General features: G+C 52.2%; 1 protein-coding gene across 1 annotated transcript; it reads left to right on the top strand.

The window, feature by feature from the left end:
• The first annotated feature begins 457 nt into the window (after positions 1-457).
• EPS8L2 (EPS8-like 2) lies at positions 458-22,706 on the top strand. Its single transcript, XM_006876982.1, has 20 exons — positions 458-504; positions 599-654; positions 1,685-1,749; positions 15,790-15,951; positions 16,362-16,511; positions 16,582-16,661; positions 16,917-17,065; positions 17,186-17,256; positions 17,458-17,584; positions 17,674-17,762; positions 17,942-18,016; positions 18,225-18,373; positions 18,529-18,661; positions 18,883-18,986; positions 20,722-20,827; positions 21,457-21,576; positions 21,760-21,832; positions 22,027-22,207; positions 22,352-22,484; positions 22,626-22,706. The coding sequence occupies exons 1-20, from the start codon at positions 461-463 to the stop codon at positions 22,704-22,706; spliced, it is 2,148 nt and encodes a 715-aa protein (XP_006877044.1). The 5' UTR covers positions 458-460.
• Positions 22,707-25,240: the final 2,534 nt, after the last annotated feature.

The following is a 25,240-nucleotide window of genomic DNA, read 5'->3' as shown; positions in this document are numbered from 1 at the left end:
ATATGCCCTTAGGGCACCTTGCTCTCCCCTTAGGGCCCTGCTGGCCCCAGAACCTTTGGATGTGCTATCCCTCCCATAGCTAGAAAGCTATTTCTCCCCCTCCGGCTTCTCCCCTCACTTCCAGGTTCTCCTCACAGCCCCAGCTCGTCCTGGAGTGGGGCCCATTTGGTGCTCATTCCTGGGGTCCCTGTGGAGAACAGGGTCTGGGGAAAGGAGGGGTCTGAGAGATGGCCAGTTGGGGCCCCTTGTGAATTGACAGCCCTGGGGAAGAGGACCCCTGTCCAGAACTCCTGGGGAGTCCAGGGGTGGGGCGGAGACCAAGCCCTGTCATGGATGAGAGGAAGTGTCAGCCTTCTCCTCTGTCCTCCAGGTGTGGTTCGGCACTGGGCCAGGGACTTGTCTTCACCACCCAACACCAAGGGCTGCCCTTCCCTCATAGCTGGTCGCCCGGGAGGACACCATGAACCAGTCAGGGTCCGTGAGCTGCTGCCCGGGTGCTACCAAGTGAGCCCCTTGCCCCATCTCCTCCCCTCCCCATGAGGAGTCCCAGTGGGGGGGGTGTAGAGGTGGCCCTGCCCTCACCAGCCCCTCCCCACAGTGGCAGCCTGGGCCGGTCTGATGGAGTAGCCAAGATGAGTGCTAAGGACCTGTTTGGTGAGTCTCCCGGAGTGACGTTTGCCTGCAGGCTGGACTGGACAGGGAAGAAATGGGGAGCATTCTCAGTTAGGGAGGGGTCAGGGGTGTCGGTAGCTAGCCCAGTCCCCGTTCCTGCACTGTGCTGGCTAAGAAAGGCAGGTCAGCCCTGGACCCCTGTCTTCCCCCCTCTCCCCCGCCCACACGTCCACACTGGGTAAGGGGAGAGGCCTTTACTAATAATTCAGGGAGCATCAATATTGATTCGTTGGGCTTCTCATTGCTGCAACCTGATCACTGGGGCGGGGGTGGGGTTCAGGCAGGACTGAGTTGCCAGGTGTCGGCTCCACGAGGGAGGGGCCTGGGTGCTGCCCCCTCCCCGCCCCCACCCCCAGAGAGAACCACTGGAAAGAGCTTGGGCAGTAGGAGAGGAAGGCCGCAGAGCCCCGGAATCAGGGCCCGAGGTCTGGGCATCAGTGCTGGGGGCACCATCAGCTCTCCGTACAAATGTGGCATGTGGAGGAAGGAAGACTGGGGACAAGTCTGGGGCGCCCAGAGCTGACCGTTCCCCAACTTTATGCCTCCCCGCTGTAGTAGCTCTGCCCCATTGCTCCTTCCCTCTTCTGTTGTCAAATTTGCCCCCCAGCTCTGTGACCCTCCCACTCCACCCCTGCTCTGTCCCCTCTCCTCATTTGTGCGGGATGAGAAAGTGGAGGAGCCCCAGGGAGGGGTTGGGCTTGGGGGAAACCCTGACCTGGACATCTCCCCTAAGGAGTGTGAGTGGGGGTGGGGCAGCCTCCATTGAGGGGTCTGAACCTCCTGCACCCCTCTGGGATAGACAGTGCCCCCCCCAGGAACTGTCTCGAAGATGGAGAGAGATGGGCCCCCACTCACATCTCTGGGGGAGGCCTTCCTCAGACCCTGGGATCTTATCCAGAGGCTGCACCTCTCCCCTTGCCCCTGGGTGCCCCTTGGGGTCCAGTCCCTGCCACCCGGCCTGGGGTCAGGGATGCTGCCCTGTGGTGCTGAATGGCCATGTGTCCTGCTTCAGAGCAAAGGAAGAAATACTCCAACTCCAACGTCATCATGCACGAGACCTCGCAGTACCACGTCCAGGTGAGGTCCATTCTCAGGGCTGCAGGGCCCACAGGGCAGGTGGAGAGACCCAGGCCCAGACTTGTCCCAGACTAATGGGGGTTCCCCACTCCACACTACCCTAGGAGCTCAGTCTTGGTGGGATAAAGGGGAGCTTGCCCTGGAGAATTCACATTCTAGGGAGGCTAGAAGGAGCCCTACCCCACATAGGGGATAGAGGGGACCTCACCCTAGGCCCTTCACATTCTAAGGGGCTAGAGGGGCCTTGCATTGGGGGAGATTAGAGTCAAGTGTCAGGTGTAGCCCTGAAGCTGGTCCTGGAGCCCCCCCAACCCCAGAGTCCTCCAAGAGGAACCAATGGGGGGCCCAAAGCAGGAACTAGATGAGCAGCGAGGGAACAAAGCTGCCTTTCATTGGCTCTGCCCAGGCTTGGGGGCCTTGATTCTGGGACCTGCTGACCTGGCTCCCCTCACTCTAGACCAGCTGTCAGCTCAGGAGGGCCCCCCCTCTCAGAAGCAGATTGACTTCACACTTTGACCTCAGCAAGTGTGGGCTTTAAATGACTTTCCTGACCCTGGGAACTAGCTGTGTGTTCCTGGCCACTGTCCAGGCCTGCAGGCAGTGGCCAGGAGTGTCAGGAAGTGCCCCCAAGGGAAGCCTGTCCCTGGCTTCAGGCCAAGCAAGTCACTGTGCCCCCTCCCACCTCTGCTTCCTGAGGCTCTGAGTCTGGGTGACCCGGCTTCCCTGCCAGCTCGGGCGGGGCTGTGTGGGCAGATGAGCTACAGGGCAGAGGGGTGGACAGTCCAAGTCTCATCCCCTTCCCTCCAGTGCAGCCCTGTCCATCTGGCCCAGGAATAAGACTTTGCCCTCCCTGATGGGAACATCCAGCGCCATGGCTGGGACCTGGACTTCAGCCTAAGCTGGTCACTGTGGAAGGCCCCAGTCCAGCCCAAGTGAAGGCCTTTCTTGCTCACTCAGAGGGATGAAGGAATAGGCAAAGTCTCCTTACCCTTCCCAGATGAGGAAACTCAGGCCAGAGAGCAAATGAGAGGTACAAGTTATGTGCAGCCCGGTAGGGACAAGATTAGACATACAGCTGGCAGTGGAGGTAACTGTAGGCTTGTCTTTGTTCTTTTAAATTTAAAAAAAGATCATTTTTGGTGTACGGTTTTATGAAGTTTAACACACATGTAGATTTGTGTAGGAAGAAAGACCTCGCAACTTACTTCCAAAAAACAAGCCGGTAAAAACCCCCCCGGTCGGTGTGAGTCGCAAGACATGATCGCTACCCACAGCAGATTTGTCTAACCATCGCTAGTGAGAACCCAGTGTAGCTATCACCCACCCCCAGACCTAGCTCCCCAACCCCAACTCAACCTATCCGCAGTCTCCTCTCTAGCCTTGCGGTTTGTCTCTTTGAGGGATGTTCTAAACGTGAGCACATATGGAGATGTGTTCTGCTTAGTAAACTTACTTTATGAAAACACATGTGTAGAAGGAGACTCTCGTATGGAAGAATCTTACCACGCAGCTTGGCTCCCTGTGAACCCTCCCAGAAGCTCTGTCCCCTCCTAGCTTGGCTTCCGCTTACCGGGCACAGGGGCAGCCCTCCTCTCCTAACACCTACTTGTCATATCTGCACTATGAATACCTTCTCTCAGTCTGTGCTTGTGAGTCTCACGCCCAGCCCTCTTCTGATGAGCGGCTATGCTTCATTTTGAGGACGTCTGATTATAGCCACTTGTTTTGCTTTATACTGAGCCCTTGTGGCACTGTGGCTATGGCCGTCTGCTTCCATAAATGTTGTTGTTGTGTTCTGGCAAGTGGTCCCAACTCATAATGACCCTGTATTGGGTTTCCAAGGAGTGGCTGTTAGGTTTGAACCCCCTACCTTTTGGTTAGCGGCCCAGTGCTTATCCTACAGGGCCACACCAGGACTCTGTAAAGATTAGGGCCTTGGATAGCCCGTGGGACAGTTCTACCCTGTCCAGTAAGGTGCGTGGAACGGATTCTATGGCAACAGGCTTCATTGGGGTTGGACTTCTTTTGCTTGGTGATTAGGGTATTTTGTCTCTTCTCTAAGGTGCCATTGTTTTCTTCTAGATGCGTCTTGGCTTATGATTTTGCATTTAGGTCTCTGGTCAATTTTAATGAATTTATGTTCATGGTGTGAGGCAGGGCACGTAATAGGAATATCCAGTTGTGTTGAAAAGACTCCGTTCATGGAATTGCTGTGGTGCATTTGTCAAAAATCAGTTGATTACAAGAACAAGCATGTTGTTCGCCCAGGAGACATCAAGGCAAGTGGTCGGGTCCCCTCAGAGCAAACCCCCTTCCAAGACTAAGACTCAATGGGAATACACGCTCTGATTAGTGACCATGTTCATCACCGATAAGGGGAAGTGAGAGAAAAATAGCAATGAAGCTGTGAGCTAAGCCCTACAACGTTCAATAGACTCCTGGGAACCTGAGTGGAGACCTGGTTGGCCAGCAGTGTGGCAAAACCTGGGGACTCTTGGGCCCAGAGTCAGTGACATAGCCACAGAGGACTAGAGTGGAGAGTGAAGCGTCCAGCTGATAAGAAGAGAGGGCATATGTACAAGAACACCCACACTTGCAGATAATACCCACTTGACCTGGCTTCAATGACTGGATGATCAGAGCTCAACCAGAAGAAAGAAGAGGAAAAAAAAGAGTAATCTGATACAATTTGATGAACTTGACCTACACCTATGGATGCAGTAGCTCAAAAGAGGGAACAAATCTTTACAGCAAGGATCATTCCCACCCCCTCCACACAGAGTAGACAGGGATGGGCAACTTGGACATTGGCTACCCAAAGGGGGGGCGCTACAAAGGCAAGAAGTGATTGGCTTACAAGCTTTTAAGAAGGAATCTAAATCCAGAGGGTGTGGAGGAAGGTGGTATAGTCTCCACTGAGTAGTATCCAATCTGTCTAGGCAGGGCTGATGAAAGGGAATGCGAATAGGACTCTTGTGATACAGTAGTGAATAATTGTTATCAGGACTGATTGTGAGGGCTGGAAATGTAAAGGGAGATGTTTTGTAGCAAGGAGGGGAGTGGTTGACTTTGCAGACCAGGAGTGGAGGTCCCTGGGACCATGAAGGGAGAAGAGCGGAGAGCGGGACCCTACCCAGAGAAGCAGTGATGCCTGAGATGGAGTCAGAGACAATGGACGTGTAGAGATGGAGAAGCTGGGAACTTTAGATCCAGAGAGGGAGAGGGGCTGTGTGCTGACGACTGGGGGGCAGGCTTGTAGTGTATCCCCTTTGGTTGGTTGATGCATGGAGGGGATTGTAACCATGGCAATGAAGCGATATAGGATAGGATGAATGTAAAGCTAATGTTCTCCCATGTAAACTATCACATAATTCACAATAAACATTTATTTTTAAAATCAGTTGATTGAGTGCAGATGGTTCTTTTCCTGGGATGGTCCAGTGATCTGTTTTATTGCACTGTTTCACTCATTGTAGCTTTATTGTCGAGTTGCTGGGTGGCACAAATGCTTAAGCGCTTAGCTGCTGTCCAGAAGGCTAGCGGTTCAAACCTACCCAGAGTTGCCTCAGACGACAGCCTTGTCGATCTGCTTCCAAAGATCACAGCCTTGAAAACCCTGTGGGGCAGTTCCACTCTGCACACACCGGGCACCACGAGTGGGAATCAACCCAAAAGCAGCAACAAAGCTGCCCTCAGATTCGTTCTCTTTGCTTCATCTTGTTTATTCTAAGTTCTTTAGGTTCACATATAAGGAGCTCTGGTAGTGTAGTGGTTACGAATCGGGCTGCGAACCACAAGGTCAGCAGTTCGAAACTACCAGCTGATCCGCGGGAGAAAGATGAGGCTTTCTGCTCCCGTAAAGATTTACAACCTCGGAAACCCTGCTCAGGGTCACTATGGGTCGGAACCGACTCGACGGCACACAACAACAACATAAACTTTAAAACCAAACAGTCCATAATTCAGATCTAATCGTTTCTAGTACATGAAAAGGGGATCTTGGTGGGATCTGGGTGGCTCCATATGGTAAGCACTGGACTGCTAACCACAAGGTCGGAGATTGGAACTCACCAGCTGCTCCAAGGGAGAAAGATGAGGCTTTCTGCACCCACAAAGATTTAAAGCCTCAAAACCTTATACAGAGTTGCTGTAAGTTGGAAATGACTCGACGCCACTTAACAACAAAGTACAAGGAAAAAGCAATTGAATTTTGTATTTTGGTCCGACGGTCCTGAGACTTTGTTGAATTTGTTTGCTTGTCATAGTGATTTTTTTTTTTTTGCCAATTAGTTGGATCTTCTACCCTCACAGTTTTCATCTCGTTCATTTATTTACTCGTTTGTTTTGTTTTGTTACCCTGGCTGAGAGGACCTGCTGCGCAGCTGTAGGATAAGCACTGGACTGCAAATCATAAGGTCGGCAGTTCCAACCCACCAGCCGCTCCTTGGAAACCCTATGCAGGGTCTCTGTGAGTCAGAACCAACTCAATGGCACTGAACACCACCACCACCCTGGCGGAGGCCGCCAGTACAATGGCGTACAAGCCCTCTCTGCCTCCCTAGTCACCTTGGGGAGACCTGGTGTGGCGCTGTGGGCTAATGCATCAGACTGCAAAGTCATTTGAACTGCAAGGTTGGTGGTTCAAGCTCACCAGCTGCTCCTTGGAAACCCTATACAGGGTCACTATGGGTCAGAACCGACTCGACAGCACTTAACAAGTCACCTTGGCCCCTGCTCTTGGTTGGGGACCATCCCACACCTAAAGCCGGAAGATGGACCATCTCACACCTAAGGCCGAAAGATGGTGGCCACAAAGAGGTTGAAAAATCTCTGGAGTTGATCAACTCTAGGCTCCACCTCATTATGAAAAGTGTGAACTCCGAGCTGGGATACAAGCAGACTCTGAAGATGGTCAGACCAGACAAGGCAAAGAGAAAAGGGTCACCCCTTCAACAACTGCCTGCCCTCCAGAAAACACGAGAGATGTTGGCCAGTTCGGATCCATCGTTATAGAGGCAGTAATACTGAATTGAGCACAGCATGCAGAGAATACTACAGTGGACGCACGCTGCTGTGGAGCTGTAGGATAAGCACTGGACTGCTAACCACCACATTGGCAGTTCCAATCTACCAGCTGCTCCTTGGAAACCCTACACAGGGTCACTATGAGTCAGAACCAGCGCAAAGGCACTTTACAACGGCAGCAATGCATACTGGTTATCATTGATGCAAGGGATCCTGACTCCATCAGAAGCATGCCAGAACAGACTGGTGGAAACTCAATCTTACCAGTTTTCTTTAATTAATCTGGCCAAAATTAAAAAAAACAAAACAAAACAAAAGGCAAGAAAAACAATTGCAAACAATTGTGATGAGAGCAGACATCTTGGTCTTAGAAGAAAGCTGTTTTCTGTTTTTAGTCTATGGAGGAAGTCTCTATTCCTTGGAGTGAGAGTTTTTTTCATGGAAGTATATTGAATTTTAAGGAGCTCTGGTAGCATAGTGGCTACAAATCGGGCTGCGAACTGCAAGGTCAGCAGTTCGAAACTACCAGCGGTTCCGCAGGAGAAAGATGAGGCTTTCTGCTCCCGTAAAGATTTACAGCTATGAGTTGGGACCGACTCCACGGCACTTAACAACAACAACATACTGAGTTTTGTCAAATGCCTTTTCTTCATCTAGTGAGATGGTCATTTTTTTTCTCTTTTAATCCTTTAGTATAGCAAATTGTATTGTTGGGACCTATCGTGCATTTCTGAAATAAACCTCAATTATGGTATATTGATTACCATTTTTATGTGTTGATGGATTTGCTCATATTTTGTTAAGGAGTTTTTGCATCTATGTTCATTAGAGATATTGATCTACAACGTTCTTTTCTTGTACTTCCCTGATTATATATCAGGGTTTATTTGACCTTATAAAACAAGCTGGGAATGTTTCCTCCTGTTTTCTGAAAGACTTTGTGAAACATTGCTGTTGATTTCTTAAATATTTGGTAAAATTTGCCTGTGAAGCCCTCTGAGAATGAGGTTTCCTTTGTGGGAAGGTTTTGAAATTACAAATCCAATTTCACGTCAGACCTGTACACTGCCCCTCTGTCATTCTTGTTGATGATTTGTGATTTCCCTCGGGTTTTCTTGCTAGGAACTGGTCCATTTTATTAATCTTTTCAGAACCAACTTTGGCTTTGTTGATTTTCTAGTCCCTTGGTTTTTGGTTCTTAATCCCCTTCCTTCCTTTACTTCAGGTTGTACTTCGTTCTCCTTTTCCAGTTTCTTAAGGTGAAACGGAGGTCATTGATCCTTTGTTGTTGTTGTTGTTGTTATGTGCTGTGGATTCAGGTCCGACTCATAGCGACCCTGCACAGGGTTTCTGAGGTGGAAACAGAAAGCCTCGTCTTTCTCCCGCGGAACAGCTGGTAGTTTCGAACTGCTAACCTTAAGGTTGGCAGCCCGATTCGTAACCACTACTCTACAATTGATCCTAGTCTTTTTTATTTTCTTATTCATTTAATGCTATAAATTTCCCTTGAATCACTACTTTTGCTGTGCTCCACAAAGTTAGATATACATGTTTTTATTTCAGTTCAGCTAAAAATATTTGCCAATTTCCCTTGTGACTTCTTCTGTGTCATGAGTTATTTAGAAGCGTGTTCTTTGTTTATAATTATTTGGGGGGGGGTTCTAGTTACCGTTTTGTTATTCATTTCTAACTTAATTTTAATAGGGGGTAGAACATAGTCTACATAATTTCAGTCACTTGAAATTTACTGAGACTTGTTTTGCGGCCCTGCGGCACAGTTTGACTTTGTTTGGCTAACAAAGTGTGTTTCCGATATTGCCCCACCTGACGTACACAGATCAGCTGCCTCTCATTCCATTGTGTGTTGCTACTACACTTTGCTTTTTAATCTGTTGATGGGCATGTAGGTTGGTTCCGGTGGTTCTTTATTATAGAAGGGTTTGCAGTAAGCAACCTTGTGGCTGTGCCGACTTTGCATATCTGCAGTTCACCTGTCATCAGAGTGACCAAGCCACTCTCCAAAGAGACTGGACAAGTGCAGTAGGGGTGTCACATTCAACCCACAAAGTGCAAGGTCAGGCATTTTCATATCCGAACATTGAGTTGGGCACAGTGCTCAGTAAAAACCCAGTGAAGATTCATTCCTAATATGATAAGTGTCTCAGAGTTTCAATTTGCCGTTCTTTGTTGAATGAGAAGGCAGACAGTTTTCTACCTTTAAAAGCTGCTCATTTTTCTGCTCATACTCTACTTTTTAATAGATTTATTTCTTCATCTATAATTAATCCATTTGTATTTATTTATATGAGGTTGTATCAACAATGATCCACACTCTGGTTGTAGAATTTCTTTGAATCAACTTTTAGAAAAGACAAATACATCGTTTTTTTTGACATAATCTCCTTGCTTTTCTATACACTTAGTTCATCTGTCAACAAGCTTTCGTATTCCCTTATTGAAAAATGTTTTAGACTGAGGCTGCGAGCCACAAATGCACCGCTGTCTTCACTTCCTTATCAGAGGCGAATCTTTATCATCAAGGGCTGCTTTCAGGGGACCAAACAGGTGGACGTCTGATAGAGCAGGACCAATCAGGACTATAGGGAGGATGCTTCAACCCCTCAAAACGAAGTGCAGAGAGTCAGCAGCGTGGGCAGAGGTGTGTGGACATGCATTGTCATGCAAGATCACAACACCTCTGCATTTAATCTGAAGTTTAGGGTTCAGCTCTTCAGTGAGCATTGCAGTGTAACGAGCACTGTTGATTGTTGAACCTTTTTCCTGATAATGTTCCAGTACTGGCCCGTGATAATCCCAGGAAACTGTAAACATCCATATTCCAGCTGATGGCTGACTTTTGAACTTTGTCTTGTTCAGTGATTGAGGGTGTTACACTCAGGCTTGTAGTGATGAATCCACGTCTCGTCACCATTAATGATTGCTTTGAAGAAACTCTTACCTTCCTTTGAGACTCAGTCTGGATTTTCTTTGCAGATGTCCAAATGCTTCTGTTCATTCTCCTGTGTGTGGTTTCGGTACTCATCTCGCCCAAACTTTCAGAAACCCAAGTCTGTCGTGGATTATTTCACAGGCAGACCCAGGGCTGATTTACAAATGATTTGTCACATGATCCACTGCCACTCATCTAGTCGACACAATATTTCATGTACACGTTCAATGTTGTCATCGGTCATGGATGATGTGTTTTACTATAACCAAAGTGCAGATAATTTTTGACTCACCCTAGTATTAATATGTACTCCTGGTGTGGTATTGTGGGTTAATGCGCTGGACTGCAAAGTTGGTTTGAAATGCAAGGTCCATGGCTCAAGCTCACTAGCCACTCCTCAGAAAGCGTACATAGGGTCGCTATGGGTTGGAACTGACTCGACAGCACTTAACAACAGCTATTAATATGCTAGCTTATATTTAACAAAATTATTTACATTTGTCAACACAGAATTTTTAACAAAGCAAGAGCTATGATTGTAATGCACATTGGCCTTTTATATATTAGGAAGATTGGCCCATCCTGATTGCAGTGTATTTGTTTGGGGTCTTTTTTTCTAGGCAACCAATTTTAGTTCTTAGGAAGTCAGGTTTACTGGGATTTTCAGCTAAGCTTTTGGACTTTCTTGCTTAGAAAAGTCTCCCTGAATAAGAAGATCTCCGTAAGGTTATCAGAAAGTATGCACCATTTTCTTCTTGTTTTTTTGTTTGTTTGTTTTTACTGTGAACTGAGTGAAGAAGATTTACAGAGCAGATCATCAGTTTTACATTCAACAAATCATAGACTTTTCATTTCAAGGACTGCGGTCCCTTCCAGGTAACAACATCAGCCATCCACTTCCTCCCTGTGAGTCCTGTTTCCATTCTACCTTCTTTTCCAACACTTCTGAATTTTGTACTTAGGTAAATATAAGAATTTCTTTTAGTGAAAATTGTTATGATCTTTTTTAATACTACCAATTTCTATATTTTAATAATAGTTGTGTTTTAAGTTTTTATTGTGAATTGAGTGAAAGTTTACAGGGCAGATGATCAGTTTCATGTTCAATAAATCATATTTTGGTTCCTTGTAATAATTATAATCCCCGCCATATAGTATCAGTTAACAGTATTTACCTCTATTCCCCTCCCTTTTTTTAATGTACACATACAAAGCAGAAAATACATATATATTTAAATGTCCAAAGGGCACACTTGTAAGCCAGCCTCCTGCCTGTCGGCACACAGCCTTTCTCAGTCCATGGGCCTGGAGTCCTCAGCTGCTCTATCTACGCCATCGCCTCAGCTTCCTGTCTCTGCTGTCGTCTTTCTGGTTAGGATCCCACGCACCTCTCATGTTCTGCCCTTTTGCTGGTCCTAGGGTCCTCTGTTCCTCAAATGGAAGATCAACTACTCTCCCCTTTTAGTTACACATCTTCTACATTTACAGTTGTGATGATCACCATTAATCCTGATAATAATTACACACAACTGAATTGTAAAATCCTATCCCCATCCCCCGCCCCCGCCCCCCAGCTTTCACCAGCCCCATCTGGAAAAAAGGAAAACTACTCAGTGGAGATTCTACCCTCATTCTGAAACTAAGCACACTCAAGAAAGCTTATAAGCCAGCCACTTCATGCCTTTAAAGCCCCCCATTTTTGATAGCCAGTGTCTAATCAACCCAGCGTACTGAGGAGGCAAGCTTGGTCCTTGATGTGAAGAGTCCTTCCCTTTTGGTTGGAATTTTGAGCAATTGCATCCATAAGCAAAGGTCTAGTTCATCAACTTGTAGTAATTTATGCTTACTCCATATTATCAAGCATCTTTATCTTCATCTGGTTGAGTTCTGGTCAGTTAGCCATCAAGCTAGGTCAAATGGTTACTATCTGCAAGTTTGAGCGTTCTCGCATGCCTCCCCCCACTTCAGACCAGCTGGCTGCTTCACTCTTAGCTCTAGCCTCTAGTGGCTTGGTCAGTGTCCCTGGGCTCGGGAGTTCACACACCTCCCTAAACTTCAGACCAGCCAAGCCTTCCTCTTCTCTCTCTCATCCCAAGGTCAACAGGTGTCTATGGAACATGGCCAAACTCAGCCCACGTCTTCATTGCTGCATTTCCCCCACGTCCACTCACATGTGGACCAGGGTGGTCACCAGTGAGCATACAGGACTGCCTGTGTGTTTCCTTTGCGTTTTTCAGTCTGAGAAGGGAGGTGACTCTGATGGGCTGACTTCTCTTGTCTTGATGGCTCCAAGGCAGATAGCTTGCTAGCTATTCTAACAGCCAAATCGTCTGCTTTTCTTCTGCTGTTCTTTCAAGAAATGTCTTCTGTTCTTCTAGCTCTTCTGGCTTGGTCTGCATGTCTTTTCAAGCGGGAATGTCCCACCTCAGAAGGTTCTAGGTGGGACTCAGGATTCCACCTAAGACCTCATACTCCACAAAGACTTAACAAGAAGCCTATTTCTCTGAGCAAGTTCTAATTAATTTTAATTAATCCAATCAGTTATAGGCTAAAGCCAGGCTTACGAGCTTCCTGTAATCATATTTCCCAATATTCCTTTCTATTCCACTTAAATGTCTATTTTACAATAGAAGGCAGGGAAACCAATATCCACAAGACAGTCAAACACCTTAACATTATTTTCCCTCCCTTACCCACTCCTACTGGAGTCCTGGTATGGCACTGTGGGTTAATGCACTGGACTGCAAGGTCAGTTTGAACTCAAGGTGGGAGGTTCAAGCTCACCAGCAGCTCCTCGGAAACCCTATGCAGGGTCACTATGGGTCAGAATCAACTAAACAACACTTAACAACAACAACACATTCCTACAATGTTTGGATCCCTGTATCACAGAGCACTGTTGTTCAAAGGTTAGGTATACATCACTATTTACCGGTATCCCATTTAGCTCGTGCATACCTTCCTGTCTACCCCTATCTTCCTTGTTCATCCATCCCCCTGCCCCTCTTTGTGTACTGTCCTCCCCATCACTGAGCCATCATTTGTCCTCCCCCTAACCCATGAATTGCCAACCCCTCCCTCCCAACCCGGTAACCATCAAAGACTTTTTCCTTTAGATTGGAAATCTTTTCTTACAGTTTTTACAATAATGGTCCCATGTAATATCTGTCCTTCTGTCACTGACTAATTTCTCTCAGCATTATGTCCTCAAGGTTCATCCATGTTACAAGGTGCTTTGCAACTTCATTGTTATTCTTCAGGGTAGCATACATAATATTCCTTGTGTTTATGTACCAAAGTTTGTTTATCCATTCTTCCATTGATGGGCACTTAGGCTGTCTCCATCGTTTTGCTATTGTGGATAGTACTGTGATGAACATCAGTGTACCTACTTGTGTTATGGCTCGTATTTCTCATATACCAAATAGAGGAATTGCTGGATCATAAGGTATTTCTATTTCTAACTTTCTGAGGAAGTGCCATACTGTTTTCCAGAGTGGCTGAACCATTTTACAGTCCCACCAGCAATGTAGAGGGGTCCCAGTCTCTCTACACCCTAGCCTGCTTTTGTTGTCCTCAAGTTTTTTAAACTTCGATTTTAAGATTGGTATAAGATAATATCTCATTGTTGCTTTGATTTGCATCTATCTAATGGCTAATGATCATGAACATTTCTTCATATCTTTGTTGGCTGCCTGAATGCCTTCCTTGGTGAAGTGTCTGTTCATGTCCTGTGCCCATCTTTAAAATGGATTATTTGTCTTTTTCTTATAGAGGTGTTGTAGATTTCCATAAATTCCAGACATTAGTCCCTTGTGTGATATGTCATTGCAAAATTTTTTTCTCAGTCTATGGGCTCTGCTTACTCTTTTGGTGAAGTCTTTTGGTGCACATAAGTTTCTAATTTTTAGTATGTCCCAGTCGTCTATTTTGTTTTCTATTGTTTGTGTGGTTTTTTGCAATGTTTGATGGTCTATGTATGCCAAATATTAGAGCCCTTAAATTTGTCTCTATTTTTCATCAATGATCTTTATATAGTTCTGGGGTTTCCATTTAGGTCTTTAATCCATGTTGAGTTAGTTTTTGTATATGGTGAGAGATATGGGTCTTGTTTCATCCTTTTGCAAATTGATTTCCCATTTTGCCAGCACAATTTGTTAAAGAGACTATTTCTTCCCCGTTTAATGTATTTTGGCCCTTTGTCAAAGATCGGTTGGCTGCATGTGGATGGATTAACTTCCAGGTTCTCAATTCTGTTCCATTGATCTATGTGTCTTTCATTGTACCAGTGCCAAGCTGTTTTTGACCACTGTGGCCATGTAGTAAATTTTGAAATCAGGGAGTGAGAGGCCTCCAACTTTGTTCATCTTCTTGAGCAGTGCTTTGCTTATCTGAGGCCAATAATAGTTTTCTTTTTTTTTAGTTCTTAACTGTTTACACTAGAATGGAGCTACTTTGAACCTCATGAACTAATTTTTAACAACAACCTTATTCAGTCTTCTGTGAACCATCATTTCCTAGTATGTATGACCATACTCCTTCAATGGCCCCTGACCACCTTTCTCACTTCACTTCCCTCTCCTTCTCTTCTGGCTCCCCATCTACTCTGGGCTTCTTCAGCAACCTGGGTGGGTTAGCACCTCTGTCTGGAATGTGTCCCTAACCCTCCCTTCAGCTTATGAGTCATGTTCGTTCAAGGTTCAATTAGAATGTCACTTCCTCAGGGAAGTCTTCCTTGGCCACCTCCAACCCTAACTTAATTCAGAGCTCTTCTAATCTTTCCTTGTAGAACACTTGGCACCATTTGCTATTATCTGTTTGTATGAAGAAGAACCCAGACCCAGGTCTGTAGGAATGGTTATTAATAGCCTACGATCTGCAGGTGACTCAGGCAAAAAAAAATAGTACCAAGCGTGCTTCCGCAGATCTCCTTCACATCTGCCTTCACTGTTCATCATTGCAGTGGCCACACAGCACCCAGAAACCACACTCAAAGTTATGGGGTTTATTAGGGAGGTTAACAGTTTACATTCAGGGCACAGTTCTTCCAGCCAGGCCCAAAGGCAGGCTTTCTCTGCCTGGCAATATTACACATGTCTTTGAGAGCAGCGGGTACGTGTTCACAAGGCGTACCAGTCCACCGTCAGCCTCAGCCTGGAGGCACTTGGCCTAGCTCCGTGGGTCAGCAAGCCTTTGTTGTTAGTTTCTTCTAGTGTTTTTATGACTTTGTATTTTGCAGTTAGATCTTTGATTAACTGGAGTTGATATCAGTATAGATCCCATTTTCCCCACGTTGCTATGTTGGCTCTTACTGATGGGTTTCAAGACAGACAGACAAGCTCAGGTTAGAGGAGAGGAGGTGGACCGCACAGGGAAAGGTGGACCACATGGGCAAGGGTCCCATGGCCTACTGGGCAGTTTGCCCCAGACACTGGGACACTCACATCCCACATGTGGTCATGGTCAACCCGGCACTGCTCCAGCTACTGGGAGACAGAGCAAACCCAGTAGACAGAGCCCCTGCCCCATGCAGGGACCACACAGCAATACACAAGCTGTATACATAATGTAACCGTGGACAGTGATAACAAAAAGCCAGGTCGCAGATGCAGAATCTATGATGTATGGGCTGTCAGGCCGGCAACGTCCCAGTGAATCTGAAAGGAAAGAGGAAGGACTCAGGGAAGATTGGGAAGAGTGAGTGGCTGGGGATTCTGGGGCCAGCCTCAGGGGGCAGAGCAGGGATAGAGGCCTGGTGATTTAGGGCCTCAATGTGGTTTTTGAGGGTTTTCATCAGGGCACAGCCATGGTCTCCATAGATATCCATCAAGGCAGAACTCAAATGCCACTAAGGTGGGGCTGCGTCCCTGAGACCTCCCTCCCACTCTGTGCACTGTGTCTCGTCAGACCCCTTCCCCCTGGGGTAGACTGTGTCCCTTCAGAACCTGAAGGGCAGTGCTTTGCTTCCCTGAGGGTCCCCAGGGTGAGGCTGTGCCCCCTCAGAGCCCCAGAGTGGGCACAGCTCCTTGGGCCTGGGAGCTCCAGCACTCACTGTCTGCCCTCAGCACCTGGCCACATTCATTATGGACAAGAGCGAGGCCATCGTCTCTGTGGACGACGCCATCCGAAAGCTGGTGCAGCTGAGCTCCAAAGAGAAGATCTGGACGCAGGAGATGCTGCTGCAGGTCAATGACCAGGCCCTTCGATTGCTGGACATCGAGTCCCAGGTGCGTGTGAGGGTGGGGTGCTTCCCGCCATCCCTGCATGCCTGTGAGAAGGTCAAAGGGCAGGCGGGGGTCCCAGAGATGCTGAGGGCCCACTGGAGCCTGGCGGACCCAGGGAGTGCCCAGGATACGGCCACGTGAGACAGTGCCTGGCAGTGTCCACCAGGTGTGGGCCTTCCCCGTTACTAGCTAAGGTCCACTTTCCTGACCGTCCTTTTCCGGACCCATAAGTAATCTACCTGTGCCCTTGGTCCAAAAGCCACCCCGTGTACATGGTCTGTGTCTAGGAATGGGGCCCATTTCTGCCTGAGATCGCTGTCTGAGCCCAGGTCCGACCCTCGATCCAAGCCCTGTACCCCCACGTCGCAGCCCCGCCTCCCAGCCCCCGTCCAGCGTCATCGTGTCGCCCCCAGGAGGAACTGGAGAACTTTCCGCTGCCCACTGTACAACACTGCCAGACGGTGCTGAACCAGCTACGCTACCCGTCAGTGCTGCTCCTCGTGTGCCAGGAGTCGGAACAGAACAAACCCGACGTCCACTTCTTCCACTGCGACGAGGTGGAGGTGAGGACAGCGCTGCCGCGGGGGCACAGCACAGCCTGACCATGCCAGGCCTGACCTCCCGTCCCCGCAGGCGGAGCTGGTGCACGAAGACATCGAGAGCGCGCTCGCAGATTGCCGTCTCGGCAAGAAGATGCGGCCGAAGACCCTCAAGTAGGGCGGTGTGGGGGATGGGGGTGGTAAGGCGGGGTAGCCGCTGCGAACCGCCAGGCTCATGGAATTGGGCGGGACCAGGCTAGGTGGGAGGGGTTAGGAATGGGAGGGAGCCAGTAGGCGGGCGAGGAGTGACATGTGGGCGGGACCAGGCTGGGCAGGCGGGGTCAGGTGTGCGGCGGGGGCAGGGTTGGGCAAGCGCCTGGCCAGGTACCGGACTGGGCCTGCCTGAACAGCCCTTTGACGCCACTCTAGGGGTCACCAGGAGAAGATCCGCCAGCGGCAGTCCATACTGCCCCAACCCAAGGGCCCGGCCCCCATCCCCTTCCACCGCCATGGTGGTGGCCACTCGCCCCAGGCCACCAAGAACCGCGTGGGCCCACCAGTGCAACTCAGTGAGCCAGGTAGGCCGAGGGGGCAAACGGGGCGTCCGGAGCCCACGCCACAAACACGTTGGATGCCGGAGGTCTGGGGGGCCAGCCACGTTTCCCGCATGCAGCAACAACTCTGTCTCCGCGTCCCAGGCTTCCGTCGTCGGGATTCGCAGGATGAGGAGCCGCGGGCTGTGTTGGCGCATAAAATCGAGAAGGAGACGGTGGGTGACCTCGGGGACATGATGGGTGGGAAGTGGGCCCCCGCTGCTCCCTTGCTCAGTTCCGGGCAGCGCCCTCACCTTCCAGGCCAGGACCCGAGAGGCGGAAAAGCTTGGGGGTCAGCCTGCCAGGTCTCCGTGGGGCCCAGGTGTCACCGCAGCGGAGGGGGCACATTTTGACCCTAACCCCTTTTCTGACTCCAGCAAATTCTCAACTGCGCGCTGGACGACATCGAGTGGTTCGTGGCACGGCTGCAGAAAGCCGCCGAGGCTTTCAAGCAGCTAAATCAGCGGAAGAAGGGGAAAAAGAAGGGCAAGAAGGCGCCGGCAGGTGGGCGCCCAGGGGAAATGGGTGGGGGGCTGCCGGGGACAGGCACGAGGCCAGCCTGGCTCACCGCCCTTCTCCCACCCCGCGCCCAGAGGGCGTCCTCACGCTGCGGGCGCGGCCCCCCGCCGAGGCTGAGTTTATTGACTGTTTTCAGAAAACCAAGCTAGCCATCAACCTGCTGGTGAGTACCACCGCCATCGCCCCCAGCCCGCCTCCACCCGCCCGCCCTCCTCCCATCCCGTCAGCCTCTATCTACCCTTCTGCATCCCCTCCCCGGCCCTGGCCCTGGGCGCTGACTTTTGGATCGGGGGACCCAGGGCCCAGTGCTCCGTCCCGCTCGCTTATACTCGCCCCCATTAGGCCAAGCTGCAGAAACACATCCAGAACCCCAGCGCCGCGGAGCTCATGCACTTCCTTTTCGGACCTCTGGAGCTGGTATCTGGGGCCGGGGGCCGGGGGCCGGGGGCGGGGGAGGGGGAGGGGCCCTGGAGGGGTTAACCTTATATCCACGCTCCAACGGTCACGCCCCTGACCTGGCCTAAGCCTCTTCCCGAAGGCGGGCCTTAGGGGCTGCAATGGGGTGGAGGGCGGTGGGAGCTGGGGTCCAGTGGGCGGGCCTCCTCTAAGCCTCGTTGTGCCCCAGATCATCAGCACTTGTGGCGGCCCCGAACTCGCGCGCTCAGTCTCCAGCCCCCTACTCTCCCGGGAGGCGGTGGGCTTCCTGCGCGGCCACCTGATCCCCAAGGAGATGGCGTTGTGGGAGACGCTAGGAGAGACCTGGACACGCCCCCGGTACAGCAGCGAGGCAGGAGGAGGAGGCAGACCGCGGAGTCAGCCTTGGCCGAGTGATGGGAGGGTACCGGGTGTGGACTGGGCTGAGGCCTGCAGGCTGGGAGGGAGTCCTAGGTGGGGGTGGACCCAGCTCACCCCGAGACCTCTGTCCCCAGCGCCGAGTGGCCTCGGGAGCCGCAAGTTCTCCCGTACGTGCCCAAGTTCCACAGCGGCTGGGAGCCTCCCCTGGACGTGCTGCAGGAGGCCCCCTGGGAGGTGGAGGGGCTGACAGCTGCCCCTGGTGACGAGGTTGGAGCCTTGACAGCCTTGCTAACCCGCCTTCCTCCACCCACCAGCCTCCTTGTTCCCTCAGTGCCCCTGCACCCACCTGAGCCTGCCCTCCCCACCTCCTGCTAGGGCTCGGCAGCCCTTCTGTCTCACCTGGCTGGGTGGGAGGCCATGTCCCCATGTCCCTAGACCCTCCAGGCCCCCATCCCACACCAAGCCCAGACCACCCATCTTCCCCACAGCCAACTCCAGTGAGCCGCCCGTCCTTTCGAAACTCAGCGAAGGCATCCAAGCCCACACCTCTGGGAGACGTCCTCCCACCAACCAGCTCCCCCCATGCTCACAGGTAAGCCCCCATCAAAGTGAGGGAATGTGATGCTCATCTCTCAGTACACAGAGACTCCATTTGAGTATGCTACCACCAAGTGGTGGTCAATGCCTTGTTCTCTTGGTTCAAAATACCTGTTGTCCAAACTCGAACCAGGGTTTCATTTGACCTTTAATGTATATAACTGAAGGGGAGTTTTCCAAAGTTATCCATACTTATGTGTCTCCACATTTATGTTTTATAATCAAAGTTACAACTTTGGACTTCAATGATTTCAGCCAACAGTTGGCCTGCTGGAGCTGTTTGGCCTGATTTAGATGAGGGAGGATGGTCTGTGCTAAAGCAGCCTCCTCCTCAACACACACACACACACACACACACACACACACAGTTTTCACAAACACGTCTCACAGTGGACAAATAAACAATAAACACAAGAGTGGAGGAAACCTTGTCCTTCCTCATTCCCCTCCTCCCTCCCAAGCTCCCAGCCTGCCTACCTGGAGAGCATGTTAACCCTGCCAGACCCCAGGATCACTTTCAGGAGGCCAGAGGGCTGGGAATTTACCTTTTCAACCTGCTCACTCCTCTTGCTCCACGCTGTCAATCTGGTGCCAGTGTCCCAGGCCTAGGACCACACTTTCAGAAACATTTTTACCTTTTGACTAACAGTCCCTGACCTGTCCTGGGTGATTTGGTACCTGCCCACATTCCCCAGCCCCACCCTGGTGTTCTGGGGCCTCAGCTGGATGAGGAAGTCACTGGGAGGAATGGCCTAGCTAGGACGGCAGACCAGGGGCCGGCCACATGCAGGGTCACCCAGAGCCAGAGCCACTGCCGTCTCCATGCCTCTCTGGGACAGGCCTCTAACCCCACAGAGAAGAGCAGCTTGACGACAGTGCCCACTGTGTGTGTCTACATGTGTGTGCCTTGTGTGTGTGCCTGTGTACATGTGTGTGCCTCTGTGTGTAGCTGCATGTGTGCCTTCCTGTCTGCCGGTGTGTGTACCTGTGTATCTGCCTGTGTATCTGCCTGTGTGTGTCCGTCAGTGTGCATTTGTGTGAGTATCTACATGTGTGTGCTTGTGTGCCTACCTGCAGCATGTATTGCCTGTGTGTGTTTGTGTAGTGTGTGTTGCCTGTGTCTGCACAGCATATATGTGTGCCTGTGTGTATCCGTGTGTATGTGTGCCTGTAACTCTGTGTGTATCTATGTGTGTGTGTACCTGTGTGTATGTATGTGTTTGTGTGCCTGTGTATCTGCCTGTGTGGACCTACATGTGTGTGTGTATTTGTGTGCCTGTGTATCCGCCTGCATGGACCTGCATGTGTGTGTGCCTGTATCTACATGTGTGTGTATCTGTGCCTGCATGTGTGTGTGCCGGAAAGGGCATCTATGGGGAGTGTCTTCATTGCTCTGAGGGCTCTCTACAAGTCCTCATCCTTAACGGCTCAGCTGAGCTGGGGAGGGGGTAGTTACGACTCTTGTCATTTCCTGAGCTCATACCTGCCTGTGATTTCCAAATGACACCAGGCCAGGTCCCCTCTCAGGTGAGCCTGCTCACCTTGTGCCCGCCCATCACGCCCATCTCCAGGCAGGGGCGCAGCACGCTGAGACTGTCACACTTTCCAGTCCCGGCTGTCAGCAGCCTCTGTGCCACAAGCTCCCAGAGTCTGCATAGAAGCAGGCTGGGTACCGGTGCCAGGGCGGTTGCTCTCTCCCAGCCAGCCTCAGCCCCTCCTGTCCCAAGCAGGGGCTACGATCCAACACCCACCATGAGCAAGTACGTCAAGATCCTCTACGACTTCACAGCCCGGAACGCCAACGAGCTATCTGTGCTCAGGGACGAAATCTTAGAGGTGGGTGACCTGAGGGTTGGACCCTGGGGGAGGGCTGTCCAGGGGAGGTGGGAGGCACTGTCGGGGGTGACCGTGTGTTTGTCCAGTCCCTGTCCTAGGGTCCCCATCCCAGGGCTCTGAATTGGACCTCACGCAACACAGTCTGACTGAGGGGATCTCCTTGTCTTGGCCATACCAGGGGGCCCCAGGATAAGGGCATCTAGAGAGCCTGGCTCAAGCTGGGGGCTGGTCAGTCTCTAGCCAGTGGTGGTCCCTTCGGTGGAACCGCAGGGGTTTGTCATGTGCATCCACCCCAGAAGCCCCTCCTCACCTCCTCAGTATTACTATTTGGTGCCAAACCCAGATCCAGGCCACCTGCTGGGGAACAGAAAGTGGAGCACGCTGGGGGCGGGGTGACCTACATTCACAACCAGGCCAAGAGGCACCTTACTCCCAGGAGTCGGCCTTGGAGACCCCCACCGAAAATGACCGGTGGCCCGTGAGGTGGGAGGGAAGGACTGAGCACTGGGGGCCCCCACTGAGGTCCAGGCGAGAACCAGCAGTCTAGCCTCTCTGTGAAGGAGAGGACCCCGCCAGCAGGGTGACCAGAGGGTGGGTCTGGCTGTGACATGATGCTGGTGGCCTGGCAGGTACTAGAGGATGGTCAGCAGTGGTGGAAGTTGAGGAACCGTAGTGGACAGGCAGGCTACGTGCCCTGCAACATCCTGGATGAAGTTCGGCCTGAGGAGGCAGGTGCCCCACTAGAGCAGGTGAGGGGGCGCTGACCAAGTGGCAGAGCCCAGGGTCTGGCTGTTGTGTACACTGAAGAGCTTCTGGCTGAGAGGTGGGGGGTGGGGGGCCCAAGGAAGGCCTGGCCTTAGCAACACCCCCAGGGGCTATCGGGAGGGTGGTGAGCTGGCCTGACTTGGCCCCCCTCTTTGCCCACCCTGTAGGCAGGTTCAAAATACTGGGGCCCTGCCAGCCCAACGCACAAGCTGCCTGTGAACTTCGCTGGGAAAAAAGAGGGTGAGAGGTCCCTTCTGACCTGAGGGAGGGGGCTACCTCACCATCATTAGCAGTGGGGTCAGCGTCAGCCTGGAGGAGGGGAGGGGAGAGCCTGGGCCAGGGCTAAGGGGGAGGACCTGGGCGCATAGGGACCCCTCTGAGCTGTGGGCAAAAGGGCGGTCTGACCCCTGGCTGCCCCCCACCCTCACCCCCAGAGCTGATCCACCACATGGATGAAGTCAACGACGAACTCATCAAAAAGATCTCTCACATCAAGGCGCAACCGCAGCGGAACTTCCGCGTGGAGCGCAGCCAGCAGGTGCGCCAGCCGCTCACCTTCGAGTCCGGCCCAGACGAGGTCCGAGCCTGGCTGGAAGCCAAGGCCTTCAGCCCGCGGTGAGCGGTGGCTACGGCAGCGGCAGCGGGCGGGCGGGCAGGCGGGGCAGGGCGGACAGGGGCGGGGCGGGGCGGGGCTGGTCACCTGGCTCCCCGCCAGAATCCAAGCTCACACTGGTCCCTGTCCACTCCCCTCCCCTGCAGCATCGTGGACAACCTGAGCGTCCTGACCGGCCCCCAGCTCTTCTCACTCAACAAGGAGGAGCTGAAGAAGGTGTGCGGGGAGGAGGGCAATCGAGTCTACAGTCAGCTGACCGTGCAGAAGGCTGCCCTGGAGGTGAGCCCCCCGTCCTCCAGCTCTGCCTCCCCCACACATCCCACGTGTCCCCGGGCTCAGGGCGGTGGTGGCCGCCTGACGGTGACCTGTCGCCCCCCACCCCCACCCCCGGACTGAGGCTGCCCTTCTTCCCCTCCTTAGAATAAACACGGTGGGTCTGAGCTGGAGGAACTCATGAACAAGTTTCATTCCAAGAACCAGAGGAGGACGGAGGACAGCTAGACTGGCGGCAGGCACCTTCCTCAGGGCAGAGCACACCTGCGGTGGGGACTGACCGAACTGACCGCACCGCCCCCCAAGTTCGCGGAGTATTATTTTTATATGTATACATGTATTTTGTACCAAGGACATGGATGGGGAGGAATGTTGAACGGACCCTGAATCTAGTTAGGGGCGTCTCGCCCACCTCATGGTGATGCCCAGTAGGTGGCGCTGCTGCCACCAATCCCTCCCAGTAACCCCCTCACCTGCCCACAAGGCCGACCTCAGCCAAACCTGCCACCTCGAGGTGCCAGCCCCCTACCCACCTGCCCACGGAAGGCAGGTCCCTTCCCCCTCCCCCACCTCTGCTTCCTCCGTTTTTCCCCACACTCTGGCCCCTCCCTCCTCTCCTCTAGCCCCCACCCCACTCCTCAGCCTGGAACCTCAGAACACCCCAGGGGGCTAGTGGGACCCTTCCTCCAGCCTCCCATTGTCCACAGGGGCTCCTGGCCCTGTGACCCTGACCTGACACCCCCACTCTGCCCCGACTTGTACCCAGCCACGCCCCACATCCCAGGATGAGTATGCCAGGACAGCCTCAGCCCTAGTCCTGTGGGCTCGGAGCTGCCTGGGCAGCCAGCCGGCTAGTGACTCCTGCCCCAGATGTTGCCCACAGCACCACCCATGAGACGTGCCAGCTCCCCGGAAGTCAGAAGCAGGGCTCTAGGACAGGGGACCTTGGTGCCACACAAGTTGTAGCCCCTCACACTTTGGGGAGCAGAATAGACTTGGAAACACTCTCACCCAAGTACTGCCCCCAGATCCTTCTGCACAGAGCTGGGGAGGAACTCTCTCCCACCAGAGAGCTAAGAGGTGGTTGAAGGTTCAAGGCTACATGTCATTAAACTTAGTAAATCTCATAGCAGCCATGTCTCCGTTCTAGGGCTGAGGGAACATGAGCCCCGTGCCGGACAGTGACTTTGTAAGGGTCACGTGGATGTTCCAAGAAAGGTCACTCATCCCTGACCCCAGAGGAGGGGATCAAGCGATCCCAGCACACACCTGCCCAAGAGGAGAGGGGTCCTTGTGTCTTGAGAGAGGGGACCTTCGTGGACTCCCACCCGAGGGGGCTCTGGGAGAGCGTCAGGCCAGCCTCAGTTTGAGTGTGAGTCAGAGGCATTGCCAAAACCAGATTTGTGGATTTTAGTCCCAAATTGGCTGAGGTGCCCAGAGAAGGATGTGGGACCTGGTTGGCTGAGTGGTCACAATGTGCACCCATGCCAGGCACCTGACCACCTATCCACCTGTGCCCATCTGAACTCACCTGAGACTCACCTTGGACGTTCCTTTTGGTGCCCTCTGCTGGCAGGTTTAAGTGCTACAGTGGCTGGCCCAGAGGATGCTTTCACACTCCAAGGGTTGGCAGAGACTTGATCTTCATGAACCCAGAGTGGCCAGCAGACCCACACCTGGGGGGACCAGTCCCAGTGTCTCAAGGGTCATCAGGGGTGGGCAGAGGGCACCTGGCCTGCAGGGCAGGGGCTGGAGTGTTGGAGCCCATGTCTCCAGGCTGGTCAACACACCAGTTTGGCTGACCCTAAAGCCCTGGGATCTTGATGTCCGATCAAAGAGTCTTGTGTATGGCCGCCAGCCCCATCCCAGGCCAGAAGAGGAGGGTCCACACTCCCAAGTCCTGGGGTCCTCGTAGCCCCCCAGCTGCCCCTGCAGATGAGGAGACAAACCCAAAAGGAGAAGGGAAGAGCTGGCTGCTGGCTGCTCCTCCCTCTGACTCACAGATCTGGCTAGTCTGGCACCTGCATTCTGACAGGTATCCACGGTCAGCTTCCACCCAGAAGGCCTACTTGGCCAAGTCTTGCCTGGCCGCCACCGGTTCTGAAAGGGATGTCTAAGGGCTGCCTGGAACTCCAGCCTTCATCCAGAGCAGGTGGCTTTGGGGAAAACTGTGCCCAAGCTTGGTGGACTCACCCTCCGTGCCTCATCCTGTTCTGTCCTCTCTCCATCTGCTGGATTACCTGAGCAGCACCTTCCCACAGGCCCAGCCCCATAGTCCACTGGGCCCCTGGAAGCTATCCCCATCTCCCCTAAGGGTCTGTCCTACCACCTCCTAGACACTCCCAAGAGCAGGGTGGGACTATCGCCATCAGCCCCAAGGCAACATGTCCAAAGTCAGTAAGCTGCCAGGATCTGAGCAGGCAGAGCTGCCCTGCCTGCCTACCTCAGGCTAGAGGAGTCCACCCAGAAACCCCAGTCCAGATGTTGACAATGACAACCCCTCCTGGCATCTGGTACTCTCAGCAATGACCTGCAAGGGAAGGGATGAAGGAGGTGGCACCAGGGTCACCTGCTTCAGGTCCCTACCTGGGCGGGGCGGTTGTGATTTGAAGGCAGTTTTGCCTGACTCTGCACTCATGGGCGTCTTTAACCTCTCACGCCCCTGGTCTTACCTGCCACACAGGAAAGGCTGGGAGAAGCCGGCTGTGGCCATGCCTAACTCAGTGTGGACCTGGGCTGCATGGGGGCCTGGGCACGGGGGA

This window comes from Chrysochloris asiatica, unplaced genomic scaffold, assembly GCF_000296735.1.
Source record: "Chrysochloris asiatica unplaced genomic scaffold, ChrAsi1.0 scaffold00439, whole genome shotgun sequence".
Taxonomy (NCBI): Eukaryota; Metazoa; Chordata; class Mammalia; order Afrosoricida; family Chrysochloridae; genus Chrysochloris; species Chrysochloris asiatica.
The sequence above is the reverse complement of the archived record's forward strand: the minus strand, read 5'-3'. Positions and strand labels throughout refer to the sequence as shown.

Excerpts from the sequence above, each read along its gene's own strand:
- EPS8L2 (XM_006876982.1), top strand. The coding sequence starts at position 461 with ATGAACCAGTCAGGGTCCGTGAGCTGCTGCCCGGGTGCTACCAA. Across the intron at positions 17,257-17,457 it reads ATAAAATCGAGAAGGAGACG|CAAATTCTCAACTGCGCGCT; the intron begins GTGGGTGACCTC and ends TTCTGACTCCAG. Across the intron at positions 18,374-18,528 it reads GAGACCTGGACACGCCCCCG|CGCCGAGTGGCCTCGGGAGC; the intron begins GTACAGCAGCGA and ends CTCTGTCCCCAG.